Genomic DNA, 13,716 nt, shown 5'->3' on the forward strand with positions numbered 1-13,716 from the left:
TCAGAAGCTATGCTGTCCTCCTGTCAGCTCTTCAGCTTCGTTCTCAACAGCACCATAAGCCAGTGCAGGACAAATCCACAACTGGTGCCATCAGCTCAGAGCTCAGCACTAGAGGCGTGTGGCAGGGAGGGGACTTGGCTATGTGCATGGGGTTGCACTTTCGCCTCTGCAGCTTTTCCCAGACCTCATCTTCCCTTCCACTAACTGTCAAACACCAAGGGGATGGGAGTGAAGGGAGCCTGGTGCCTGGTGCTGTGTGGAAGGTTTTACTGCAGGTCCCTCATGCTGACCCATGTGTACCTGTGCCAGCCAAATCATTCTGCATCATTTCTCTCTCAAGAGGAGGTAATGGACTGGCTCCTCACCATCTGTCTGGCGCACTGCAAGGCCTGTGTTGGCGAGGGGTCTTTCCAAGGTAGCAATTAAAGACAGAAAAAGGAGGAGCTGTTTTCTACAACTAGCAGCCATGAACAAGCAGCACCACTGCTTTGCAGAGATAGAGAGGCTTAGGTGTAGTACTAAATATACTGTCAAAGGGGGTGGGGCTCAGAGCACAAAGAAGTTACACTTGAGTGCAAAGAAGTCCTGCTCCCTTTGGTTGGGAACAGAGAGACTGAAACACAGGCAGGGATGCTGCCTGACTCTGCTCAGCTGGCAGCAGCTCCGGGAAGTTCACTGTGGTGATAATGAAGAGGCTGGAGTCCGTCAGCCGTGCCAGGGGGTACGAGACTCTCCCCCTGCTTCTGGCACTAACTGACAGTGACACACGCAGCAGCAGTCCCGACTCTGTTCAGGAGGTGGCACTGGGGTGTGATTACCCTCTGGCAAGGAGGTAAATGGGTCAGAGCTGAACACTGAGGAAAATAACCAGCTCGCAGAAGAATTTAATATTTTCCAGAAAAAAAAAAGAAAAAATGTAAGTAATAAACGTTGCATTTCCTCTCTGGCAACCCTAAGAACTGCAATTTAGCATCCCACATCTAGCCCGAGCCACCAATAACCAGAGTAATTATTTTTCATCTTTTAATTCCATTTTGATACACATCTTAGGGTATGAAGTTTGCACAGAGAGAAGAAAAGGAGAGAGACAGAGGATAAAGCATGTTATCCAGTGAGAGCACACACAGAAGGGTCCAAGAGCTGTTCAGAGGTGGAACATACGGGTAAATTTCAGCTGCAGAAGCTGGCCCTGGTGCATCCCTGCATTGGTGGCCTCAGGAGCTCATCTTAATCACAATGCTGTGCCTTTCAGATTTCATAACAGTCCTTATAAAATCACATGCTTTCCTAACCTCCTTCCACCATCACTATGGCCAGCAGACCAGGGATTTGGTGGGTAACCCTACTTTCCTTGGGTCACCACTAGAGCTGCAAAGAAAGGTCTCAGCTATGCTGCAGAGTCCATTCACCAGCACGTCTGAAACCCCCAAACCTCCTTGTGTGAATGCCTGGCTGCAGATACATCCCCCTCCCTACAGATCTCCAGCTCAAACGTTCGAACTCTAGCAAGGTCACAGTATCAAGCAATCCCACCTTGCAGGGAGAGAGCAAACCTAAACCAGAGCCCTTCTTTCCTCAGCTGATAATGACTGTTGAGTCCCAAGTAGCTGCTGAGCTGTACTGAAGGGCACCTTTAACAGCCAGCAGCTCACCCAGGTTGTCAATCAGGAATGTGATTGTTAGGCAGGTAGAAAGCTCTATAGATGCCCTGCCAGTGCTGAACAAGGCAGAACTAAGAACTTGGTGGTACCAGAAAGCTTTAAAGGCTCCTGCAGGATAACAGGGGCAGCTTTGTGAGTGCTAGGCTAACAATGGCTTCAGAGCATGCCCAAGCAGCTCTCTGCAGTGGCTTGCCACTTGTACTGGAGAAAGGCTCCATCCCTCCAGACCATTATGAAGAAATGTCCTCATTCACTCAGGAGCTGTCTGTCTGTCCTCTGCTACTACCCGCCTTGGCCGAGTGCTTTGGTACACCACCCAGACATGCATGTGCAAAACCACAACGCTCTCTTGGACTGATTTTCCCCAAGTTTCTCCATTGCCTCAGAAAGGGTTTCTTTGAAGCCCAGGTCTGAGATTTGGAATAACCTTAGCCAGGGGCTAAGCTGGGACTGGCGCCTGCCAATCATGTCACTCCTGTTCTCTTGCACTGTTTCATAACCTTCATATTGTATCTGGGACTGTCATGGTTTAAACCCAGCTGACAACTAAGTACCAGGCAGGCACTTGCTCATTTCCCTGCCTCCTCTCCACCCCAGGTGGGATGGGGAGGAGAATTAGAGGAAGGTTGAGATAACAGTTTAATAATTGAAATTAAGTAAAATATAATTATAATAGAAAAAATAACAACAATACTGATGGTAATAATAGGAAACAACAACCAAAAAAAAAAAAAAGAGAAATGATAATTCAGAAAACACAAGTGATGCACAATACAATTGCTCACCACCTGCTGACCGATACCCAGCCTGACCTAAGCAGTGATCGCTCCCTTCTGGCCAACTCCCCCCAGTTTATATCCTGAGCATGATGCTCTGTGGTATGGAATACCCATATCCCTTTGGCTAGTTTGGGTCAGGTGTCCTGTCTCTGCTTCCTCCCAGCTTCCTTTGCCCCTCCTCACTGGCAGAGCATGAGAGACTGAAAAGTCCCTGAGCTGGGTAAATGCTACTGAGCAACAACTAAAACACTGGTGTGTTATCAGTGTTGTTCTCAGACTAAAGCCAAAACACAGCACTGCACCAGATACTAGGAAGAAAAAAATAACTCTATCCCAGCTGAAACCAGGACAGGAACAAACCTGTTTCCCTGTTTGCTTCAGAGCTTCTCCTCAAGAGGCTTGTAAGGGAAAACTCCCACTGCTAATGTAACACAGATTAATAATGTCATTACTATAGTATTTAAGTCCTGATACATATTTCCCTTTCTTTGGCATCAGCAGTCTCCAAAGGTTCCCAAGCACCAGCATGAGCAGATTCAAGGCAGATATTTGCCTGCAAAAGATATCTATGTCTTACTGCAGCAGCTTGCAAAGAAAACTTGCTTGCTGGAAAAGCCTCTCTGCACTCCTCTGAGAGCTCCCCCATGCCTGCCTCAGGCAGTTCAGTTTATTTTTATTGCTGTATCTGACACGTCCTCTTAGAACGTATCACTAACATCCTGAGCTGTGCTAGTCAGCAATTTAATTTTCAGACCCAGGATCACAAGCAAGCAGAGGTTTTTCCTAGAAGGTTGGAGTGGACCATTCCCAGCACTGCTTAGGTCTGGCTCTCCACTCGCTGCTGTCCTGAGGCCCTGGCCATCTTCCTCAATTATCTTTTGGAGGATGGCTTTTCTTTTTATGAATTCATCAAGCAAAGTTATGCTACCACTGTGATAGCCTCCCTGCTGTACATTTACAGATGCTGTGGCTTATTCAGATACTGGAAAGGCAGCAGGGAGGAAAGAGGGCCATGTAATGGAAATGTGCAGTAATGAAACACCCTCTCCTTCATGTGCCAGAGCATCCGGTAAGACTCAGGCTACAGTACTGATATCCTAGAAAGCCCCTGCTGTAAGGCGCAGGCCAAGAAGTCTCTTACTGCGACTGCACCCATTGCTGCTTTAAGACCTTTGCTCTTAAATGCCTGCTATACAGAGATGGAGCAGGGAGCTTTAATTTATAGAGATTCATTCTGCCAAAATACCATACTAAAGGCCTCTCTCTGGTATGAAGCATCATAACAGCCTGGAGGCTGGAAAGAATCTGTGTTAATTATGCATGAACCATGTTCCCCCCGCTGTAACTTCTCTGCCCACGCCACGAGTCTCCGCACACATCTGGCCCATGCCGTGCTTCTAGGCACTCCAAAAATGGGGCAGCAGATATGAACATGGGCAGAGGAACACGCAGATCCCGGGGAACATGTGGGTGTTGGGTGTGCTTCTCTGCTTGGACCAACTGGACATGCCTCAGGGAGCCTGGTGCCTGCCAGCTGCCTGGGTTTGGCTTTCTAGCAGTCTGTCACAGGAAGAGGACACAGGGGATAGGTACACCACGTTGCTGGTTAAAATCTTGCCAGGCTCAGAGCATCACTCAAACACATTTAGTTTGACAAGGAGGTGAGGTTTGTGTGGTCTTTGCCTATATGACGGTTGGTCTGGAATTAACAAACAACCATGAATTTCTACAGCATTTGCCCTCTAAAACCTGTGATTGAGAAATTCAGAGCTTTCTAGTAAGAATAAAGCTGGGCAGAAGTTCCAGCAGACCCTGAGAAAGAAAGCCAGGGACTATTGCTTTACTGAAAGACATGCTTGTATGTCCAGGTGGCCCCTGTTATCCACATGTGGGGTGAAGATTGAGCAGAAAAGATGCTCTTCCCACCTGCACATGCTGTGACACATTGTTATGGCACATAGTGTCAGGGCATTGCAGCCCCCTGGGTCCTCTCTGCGTCCGTTTCCCAGTATCAGATGATGGTGAGAGCCATGGAGGAACAAGGTGTATGTGGTGATGGGTTATGGCGGCCCAAGCCCTTAGTCCTCGTGGGAAGTTGAGGCCTGGTACATCAGCCACTTCCTGCAGGATTTCACATACTATTGCTAGTGTAGCATCTGCTTCCCAGAAGTGCCTTTGTGCTGGCACCAGACAGGGCGCCTGGGCACACAGCTGAAACTCCACACATGCTGCATCTGTTCCTGGCTTTTCACTCCAGTTGCTTCTTCCCACCCCCCAAACCTCTCAGTGCTTCTGCACAAAGTGCTGTGAAGTCTAAGTCAGCATTGTGAAGCCTATGAGCCCTGGGTCTGCATGGTCCTCTGGGACCCCTGCTGCTGGAGCTGAGCTCTCTAACTGAGTTGCTCCTGCCACTCAGTTCTTGTGTTCGTGGCAAAGGCCATCAGATCAGGCCTTTTTCTAACAGGGGAGCCCAGAAAGACCAATGCTTTGCTCAGACTTTTGAAACGTGTGTAGGAGGAGGGCTTGTCTGTGAATAGCTCTAACAAATGTTAACTGAGTGAGGAGCAGGAGGAAAGTCACTGACCCATTGCCCTGAGCCACCTGAAGGTGTAGAGTATTTGGAGGTCATTCAGTGACTGGCTACACACATGCTTACAAATCTGCACCCACAAACCTTCAGCGCTGCTCAGCATCACACCCTCAATCTAAGACTCAGGAAGCATTAGGGCACTCATGGACCAGCTTTCCAGAAATAAACAAATGCTGCTTTGTCCACATTTCCCCTCCTGTGTTTCGATCTGCTGTGAGTTACTAGAGCCAAGAAATTAAAACACCTTGAGTCTGGGGCTTGGGATGAAACTACTGATCTCTCCAGCCCAGGGCACATGGAAAATTGAATCAGAAGCTGCAGGGACTCGCAGAGAGCAGGCAGTCTTTTTCCTTCTCCCCAGCAAAAGTTCCCCATGATATCACACTAATTTCACTACTTCATTTCAGTCTGGAGTCCTAAAGGGCTCCTGTTTCCTCACCGCGGTTAGTGACCTCAGGCCTGGAAAAAGCCAGAGACTGCAGTCTGAAGAAGAGAGCAGAGCTTGCATTCCACCCCACTCCTCTACAACTGAGGCAAAGTCCCTGCCTCCTGTTAGAGTGCAGAGCGATCAGCAGAGAGCCAAAGAGATCCACAAAGATGTTGGACAGACCAACATCCTTACAGACATTACCGCCATCTCTAAGCACAGCATGCTGCTGTAATTATCTCTCCAGTCCAGATGATGCTAATTAAGCAGTACTGCCTAGATGTAATGTGCTTCCTTATGTCCGAGGCACTAATGGTGCTCAGCAAAGCCATGCAGCAATTAATTCATCTTCAGGTGTTGCCCCCACAATAAATCAATAGCTATTAAGGATAATTGATCCCATTTCTAACAGTCACACAGGTTTCCCCATTCTGAATCTTGATTTTAAATTACCAGCCTGCAGTGGGGCTTGTTAAAACACAAGTGCTTTTGAACTCGGAAGAGAAAGAAGGTGGGTCCTCTGAAACCTTTCACAGCTACTCACATCAAGGTGTTGTGTGCACGTCTGCAAATGTCCACTGAGAATCAGGCTCGGAGAGGCCAGAGCATCAGAGTGAACACCCCTTGTGCCATGCCAGGATGTATTTGATCACAGGGGAGCAGTAAAGTGAAAAGGGTGGCAGGATTAGAGAGGAGAGCTGTAAGAGCCCTCCATTTGCTTCCTCCATCCCTCATGCCAACACAGAGGAGGCTCAGCAGGAGGAGATCAGTGTTAATGGCACAACTATAGACAAGTGGAGCCTCAAGATACTGCTCTGTCACAGACTGTGTGCTCTGTTGTAGCAAATCCTGTAACTGCTCAGTCCCCACCTGCCCCTGGAGACAATGGCATACCTGTGGTCTCCAGGGGATGAGCACATTTGAAGGGCTGTGAGGTGTTACAGCACTATTGTGATCACACTGGCAGTTTCAACAGGAGGTAAGTGAATGCAGGAATTGTCAAAGGACAAGAAGAGCAGGAGCAGACTCCCAAGGGATGCCCCCGGTACCACTGAGCAGAACATGGAGCTGCTTTGGACCAGCCCCTGGCAACCTTTTCTAAGTGTCTCAGACACAGGGATCAGTGTGTGCAGGGAAGGTAGACCCACAAAGGTAAAATCTAGTTGTTCCCAGAAACAAAAATAGAAACAAGAATAAATAGACTTTGAAATGTCTCTAGTACCTTTACCTGCAGAGGGTTCTTTGTGCTTATGGCAATGACGTGATACTTGTAGTAACACAGCTCACAGCTCCAGCAGCCTCTCTCGCTAATCCATTTGATCAGACATGGCTGGTGCGTGCACTTCACTGATCCATCACATCGACATGGGCTCAGCAACTCCCCCTGGAAAAGACAGATAGCATCAGCAAGGCTCCCCTCCTCCCACAGGCATGGCACGGCTTGGCATAGCAGAAGCTCTGTCATCCGCTCGTTTGCTCTTTGTTCCTTTTTACCCGGTTTGGCTTTGGTAATCGTGCTGCCTCCACCTGCTTTCCCTCTAATAATTCTTGTCTGATGTGAGCAGAGTTTGACAGGGATGTAACAGTATCAAATACTTGGGTCCTACAATTTCTTTTGTGGAAGGAGACAGCTGTGTAGATAAGAGATGCCTAATATCACTGATGAAGGAAAAAATCGGTGAGCACAACTCTTACTAGACAGCAGAGGACCCACACTAGACCACAACCAGTGGACATAGCTCTGTTGGCAACCAGATGCCACTGTTTCACTGCTCAGGTTTCTGTCTCTCTGCTCCCTATTGCAGAAAGCGCGGTTGGTGTGGGGATAGCTGTGGGACAGCCTCTGCTGCAGACTGCTGTCCTGCTCAGCCCAGGGCGGCTTCCTCGAGCCCAGCCAGGCACAGACACGGCAGTTCTTGGACTCTCTGTGCAGGTTAGCTCATGCCAGCCATGGAGGTGCCATTCTACCCCAGGAGCTGGACTAAGCCCAGCGCTATGCAGTACCTCCCAGGACTTGCCAGGCAGTGGGCATTTGCAGTGCGAGACACGACTCTCCTTTCTAATGTTCCCAGACTGGGAGGGATGAACCTGACTGTGAGTGGCAGGTGTGTGCTTTGGGTCCAGGTCTTTGTGTACCCATAGCCCAGCAGGGAAAAGGTCCTCAAATTTCACACATCCCCTACTTCCCCCAGACAGTCTGTCCTGAAAGTGAGTCATAGTGATGCATAGCCAATAGGGCTGGCTATTTCCACCCTAGAAGCAAGCGAGATGAAGAACAAATTGAGTCCTGGCTTGTGAGACACAGATATTTATGAATGGTGGCCAAAACACTGAACCTCCTGACTTGCTCCCTTGTTTCTTGTGTAGCTTTAAACAGGGTATCCAGGAAAACCAATATTATTCTGATCCATCTGCTATCATCCTGTTCACCATGGGACTGAATTCCTCTCTGTACACACAAGCTCAGGAGCTCATTTTACAGCCATTTGCCATCACTTACTTAGGGAAGAACAGAGCCACTACATTTTTCTCCCCACCTCTTAGTTTTTAAAAGTCACGGTATAGACCCCAGTAGTGTGCTCCATGATTTAAAAGCTTTAAAAGGTAGAATGGGAATATCTATGGGATGGGAAGGCTGGCATCATAGTTTCAGTGTTGGGGAGAGGATATTTTCTCTAACACCCCTAGATCAGCCCCATCATTACCACTGATGGAGCCCCAGGACAATAGACCCCGGTGTCTGAGGCTGCTGGACACAGTAAGTTGTCCATCCAACTGCCTTGGCTTAGGAAAACAAATCCTGCTCTTGCTAACCCTGGTGGGAAACTCTTAACTTTCAGAGTACCACATCAGATCTGAGAACCTGAGGAACTGAGAACCACACTGGGCAAGAGTGCTACTTTTTTTATGAGACCTAATGCAAACAGTTTAATCAGTTCATTTGCTTCAGCTAGGTGACCTAAAAACATCACTTTCCATGAAATTTTAGCAAAACTGTAAATAACTGTTTACATTACAGAACCAGGCTCAGCTCTACCTGTCAGTAGTTTTCATTACACACTGGAGGGGATGAAAAGGGAGAGGGGGAGCAAGGAGGGTTGTAGAATCCGTGCACCTTTTTCACTTGAAAAGGTGTGACAGGACAAGCCAAAAGAAGGGAAGCAGGGAAGGACGAAAGGAGAGAAGGGCGCATGTGGGAAGGAGTATTGACACTTGCAGTTCAAACTCCCAGTGCGAGGTGAAATGTGAAGGGCTCAGGTTCAGCTGTGCATGACTCTGCCCCTTGCTGGGATTAGGGTGGGAAAGCACAAGTGTAATAAGGAACCCACAAGAGCATGTACTGCCAGCCAGGATGCAGAACTGGGGGGACCAGGGCTCAGCACAGCTCTACTGCTCCCCCACTCGCCAGAGCTCTTCCACACCAAGAGCTAGTGTGGTACAAGGACCACTTCTCTCTTCCTCTGGTCTACCCTCCTCATCTCAGTCCCTGGTACTTTATTTTCTTGACAGTTCTACTCCCCAGCACACAAGTGTGATGCCAGCACCAAACAGGTAACACAGAGACATCCCAGCTCTACAGCGTCCCTGCCTCTCCCCTCACTGTGCACTCGGGTCTCCTGCAGGGCTCAAAATGGTGAGTGAGACAACTGAATTTTGTCTAACGAGCAGCTGGAGGCGCCGGTGATGAGGGATCAGGAATAGGACAGAACGGAGTAGGAACTAGGAGCAACAACCTTGAGGCAAAGGCAGAGGAGGAAAGCTGTAGCTGCAGCCTGGACTCACATTGGCTTCTTGGGCTCTGTAATGAATGAGTCTGTGAAATCTAAGCTTGTCTCTTCAGAGCCAAGAGATGCCCGTAGATGCCCTACACCGCTGAGGGGACCCGGTCCCCTTTAATCTAGGCAGTCCTGCCAGCTCCTGCAAGAGCTCAGGACTCAACTGTGGAGATGAATCCCACAGTTTCTTGATTTTTTGCAACTCCAGCAAAACCCTGATTTATCACATTTTCTCCAGCCATGTGAAATATTTTATCCTTGAGTGTGGCACATAGCTATTTTTGCATACTGTGAAGCCCAATTCTGTCCACAGCAGGCATTTGTAAAACGCTGCCACATGCACACACATGAGCACTTACTCCTATACCAGCAGAAAAATAAACACCAGGGGCATATTAAGGGAATAAATCCCTTGTACGGTAAAGGAGAAGGAGCCTCCTTGCTGGCTGTACAGTGAGCTCAGGAACAGTCCATCGGCTGTGATGCACATGAAGGATTTGTCTGCTAAAAGCTACAAGCACACAAAAGTAAGCCCCAAATGAGGTGCAGATCACAGCAATTAGAGATGGAAATTAAATCCCCATGGCGATTTCTGTAGGTTTGCAGAAGACAGCTCTGCCCAACATATTCTCCAGTGCTTCAAACAACAATGTTCCCACCAATTCCCTTTGGGGACTGCTCTCCAAAGACCCTTTGAAGGCTCTACTTCCCAACACTTGTTTTGGCAGTTTTCCCTTTAGAGTTACATCCCATCACTCGGATCAACATTTCTGCTTCGTCAGCAACTAGTGGAGAAACGTTCCCTAGCTGCATGCTTCATTCTCAGCTTGCTCAGTACCATCTTGTTCCCCGAAACAACCAAGTGGGCTCTGGACTCAGGGCACCTGCCTTTTTTTTTTTTTTTTTTTTTGTTCTTATCCAAGTCTAACTTCGGGTTCATTTCAAAGGTGAAAAAACAGAGTCAACAAAAGGAAAGGCTGCTCTGGCTTCAGCCATAACCCTCTCAACATATGGATGAAATACTCTTCCCTATATATTACTCTACTTCTGGGAAACGTAATATATTAAGCAATTATATAGACTATTATTCCCTCTTTCTGGCTGTAATGGGAGCTGGTCTCTAGGAGCAGCAAGGGCAAGGCCAGGTTGAACTGGCTTCACCCTGAGATGGAGATGAATGGGGAGTGTGAGTCTGTTCCAGCTCTGTCCTCTCCTTATGAATTCCCAATTTGTGCCCATTGCAATGTGCCAAAGTGGTTAATGATTATCTGGGCCCTGCTATTTTAAGCCTACTGGGAGGAGTTCTGAGAAAGGATGGAAAAAAACATTATCGTCAGTGTGCACTTCTGATGCTTGGTACATCCAGGGAGAAAATGATGTCAGGAGCAGTGTCACCCCTGTTGAGTGCTGATGTCAGTGTTCCGCCCGGTCATTTTGTCTGCCAGTGCTGGGAGCCCATCCACACATTGCTACCGAAGCTGCAGCAGCTCACCAAACCAGCAGGAACTCATGAGATGTGTTTCTCAGGCCTATTCTTTTAACTATAAACGAAGTATAGGAAATTTGCCCACTCGGCCTCCTTTGAACATGGGGACAATCGTGTCATTGGGACAGGATGTCATCTTCTGGTGTGTCCCAGCTCCAGCTGTGCTGACCTACATCTGCTGCCTGGGCTGCTCCTGAGCACCGCCTCAGCTGGAAAGAGCAACATCCTGCTACTAAAACTATTAAAGCAAAAAATCTGAAAACCAGTGTAAGCTGTACAGCAAACCGGGCTGGCTGATGGTGAGTTTAACACCTGCAGTTTTAACTCAACTGTGTGTTTTCCCTGCTCAGGTGTACAAAGGCGCATCAGTCGTCAGCATCACCCATAGGACCAGTGCCCTGGACCAGAGCAAGGCAGTGAGAAGATGCTGAAAGAGCTGTCTGCATCACAAGGGCTACCATCTCTCTCTGGATATGCTCATGCAGCTGCCACTGCTCGCGGGAGTAGCTGCATGCATGGATCTGCCAGCATTTATCTGAGTTTGTCTTGTTTGGAAGAGGAAACCGGGAATATTTAATTTCAGGTCTTCAACTGAGTCTCCTAAATACACTTAAATCTTCACATTGAATTTAAATGTAATGGGAAGTTTTATTATGGCAAATAAATGCCAAATTATTTCTATATTAGGAACATAATTACAGAGGAATGAAGTCCAATGGCAAAGAAAACCCCATTGTTACACAGCTGGTAAACTTCAATAAACGTACTAATGATCACTCTGTCTTCACACACACTTTCAAGAACTGTCCCTCCATCATTTTAAACTAAACATAGACATTACTATCAGCATCTCAAATGCTTCCCATGAGTACCCTCCTGTGTGCAAGTCAACCAGCTACAGACAATAAGGGGCATGAAATAAGTATCTATAAATATATATATATTGCATTAAATTCTCCAGCATTGTGGGAAATTGATGCAGAGTGTGGACTGAGAGAGGAGTGGGCTAATGTCTCCTGTGGTGTTAGAACAGCAAAGGACGCAGTTATGTACGGGGCTCTGTAGTAAGATGGCATCTCCCCAGGAACCCTGCCAGAGCTGGATTGGTGCTGACCCCAATCTCTGTCTTGGCAGCAATTTGCTGAGAGACTTTTCTTGGCGAGGGATCCACCAACTGGGCAGCTCCCTAAAACCTGGGAACCTATAGAAAAATCTATGCGAGTGGTTACAAAAAGACACCACCCAGAATTGTTGTAGCTTCCTTCCCACCCCCAGATGCCACCACTGCTGCCATGCCACCTCCATGACCAGGACTGACTCATCCCACAGCTCCCCTGCAAGGCTGTGCATCTCTGCTCCTCATCCCCTGGCAGAACGAGTGAGCAGCCACCTCTGGGCATGGCAGCCTGGAGGCTCTGAGATGGATGTATTTGGCACAGTTCTGCTTTTTTGTGGTTTTCTGCAATTTTCAATGGGTATTAGCTGTTCTAGCAGCCCTGTAGATAGGGCACTTCTCTCTAATAGGGTGATAACTAATCTAGCAACTAAACACAGGCATGTCTCTGCCTACAGGCTGGGCATGAGCAGAAAGGCTGCTCAGCTGTAATGCACCCAGCAAAACCACCACGCACCCCTCTGGGACCACCAGGTGTATTCTGGTAATGTCTGGAAACATGGGTGCTGGTCAGGAGAGTGATATGTCTCACATTGGTCCTGAGCTGAGACAAACGTTTGTTCCAGAGTAAATCCTGTATGAAAAGCCATCGTGTCTGCAGCGCTCCTGATCCTCTGAAAACAGCACAAATTGCCTTTCCACCCACAGAGGCTGTGAGGAGCACTGAGGCTGCCACGTTGCTCAGGCTTTTTCTGCACCTTTCTGATGAAAATATGAAAGGCTGCAGCCACAGCTGCGAGCGGGCAGGGTGGGACCTGCTCCACAGCCTCCTTCTACAGGAAAATTCATCCCACTGCTACCACAAGCGCCCTGACTTTCTGGCTGAGCAGCTGCTCGCCACAGCCTTCAGCTTTACCATGGCCAAGGGGAATTTTAAGTGATCTTTGCTACTTCCCATCTGCAGTGTCTTGTGCCTGTCATTGCTGCTGGGACAGACGGATGGGTGGACAGACAGCGCCAGAGATGGCAGCTCAGAATTTAGGAGTGGGATGGAGAAGGGGGAAGGAAGGGAGACTTTTTTTTTCTTGGCCTTACTAATCCCCATGGGGACTTTCTGTCGCTGCAGAGCTAGGGGACCATCACCCCATTTGGCTGCTCACCAGGGCATCAGCAAGTTTTAAGCCAAAAGATGGGTTTTTTTGTTCAAGTGGATAACTTGGGAGGCTCAGCTATGTTGGAGGCAGACAGCAGGTAAAACCCCTGTGCCCCCATGCCCAACAACAGTCCAGGGATTCAGGGGAGAGGCATCTGGCCGGACCCCATCCCAGGGCTGTGCCTGGGTCAGCAGAGCACAGAGAAGCCCCACAAGGGCCCTGAGCTGCACCATGGCACTGGTTGCCCTCTTTACCAAATTGTCTGGCTCTTCCTCTGCCACCTCTGAGCGCGATGTTCAAAAGCAAGACCCCCCACAGGCCTGTGTTCCCCCATGGCATTCCCACCACTTATTAACAGGAATGTGTGCCACGTTCAAAAAGCCCGAGGGCAAACTCTGTACTCCACCTTTCCCACACGGTAAGCAACAGTGCAACGGGCTTGTGCAGGCAGGAGCAGGGACAGTCTCCTCTGTACAGATCAGCCCTCCAGCCGCCAGGGAGCAGAAAAAGGATAGCTTTTTTCCCCCTTTAATTGCTAAAACCTTAAAGAGCTCTAGAGGGCAGGAGAAAAATGAAGACAAGGAATTTAACGCAATTTCAAGAGAAATGAAGACAAGGAATAAAAACTCAGGAAGAAAAGAAAGAAGGAGGAAGAGGCTTGAGAAGTCCTCAGTGCAGGAAGCCCAGCGCATTAGGGAGTGACGAGCCTTTGCTGCTGTGACTCATTCT

General features: G+C 48.5%; 1 protein-coding gene across 2 annotated transcripts in view; it reads right to left on the bottom strand.

Annotated features, from left to right (window-relative positions):
* Nucleotides 1–13,716, bottom strand: part of MARCHF4 (membrane associated ring-CH-type finger 4) — a 111,593-nt gene that overhangs the window by 31,205 nt on the left and 66,672 nt on the right. Inside the window, exon 2 of one of the 2 annotated variants that reach the window (XM_030487915.1) lies at nucleotides 6,686–6,841. In XM_030487915.1, the coding sequence (XP_030343775.1) occupies nucleotides 6,686–6,841 (156 nt within the window). Of the gene's footprint in view, nucleotides 1–6,679; nucleotides 6,842–13,716 lie in introns of both variants that reach the window. The other variant, XM_030487914.1, reaches the window with a different exon arrangement.

This window comes from Strigops habroptila, chromosome 5, assembly GCF_004027225.2.
Source record: "Strigops habroptila isolate Jane chromosome 5, bStrHab1.2.pri, whole genome shotgun sequence".
In the NCBI taxonomy this organism is placed as follows: Eukaryota; Metazoa; Chordata; class Aves; order Psittaciformes; family Psittacidae; genus Strigops; species Strigops habroptila.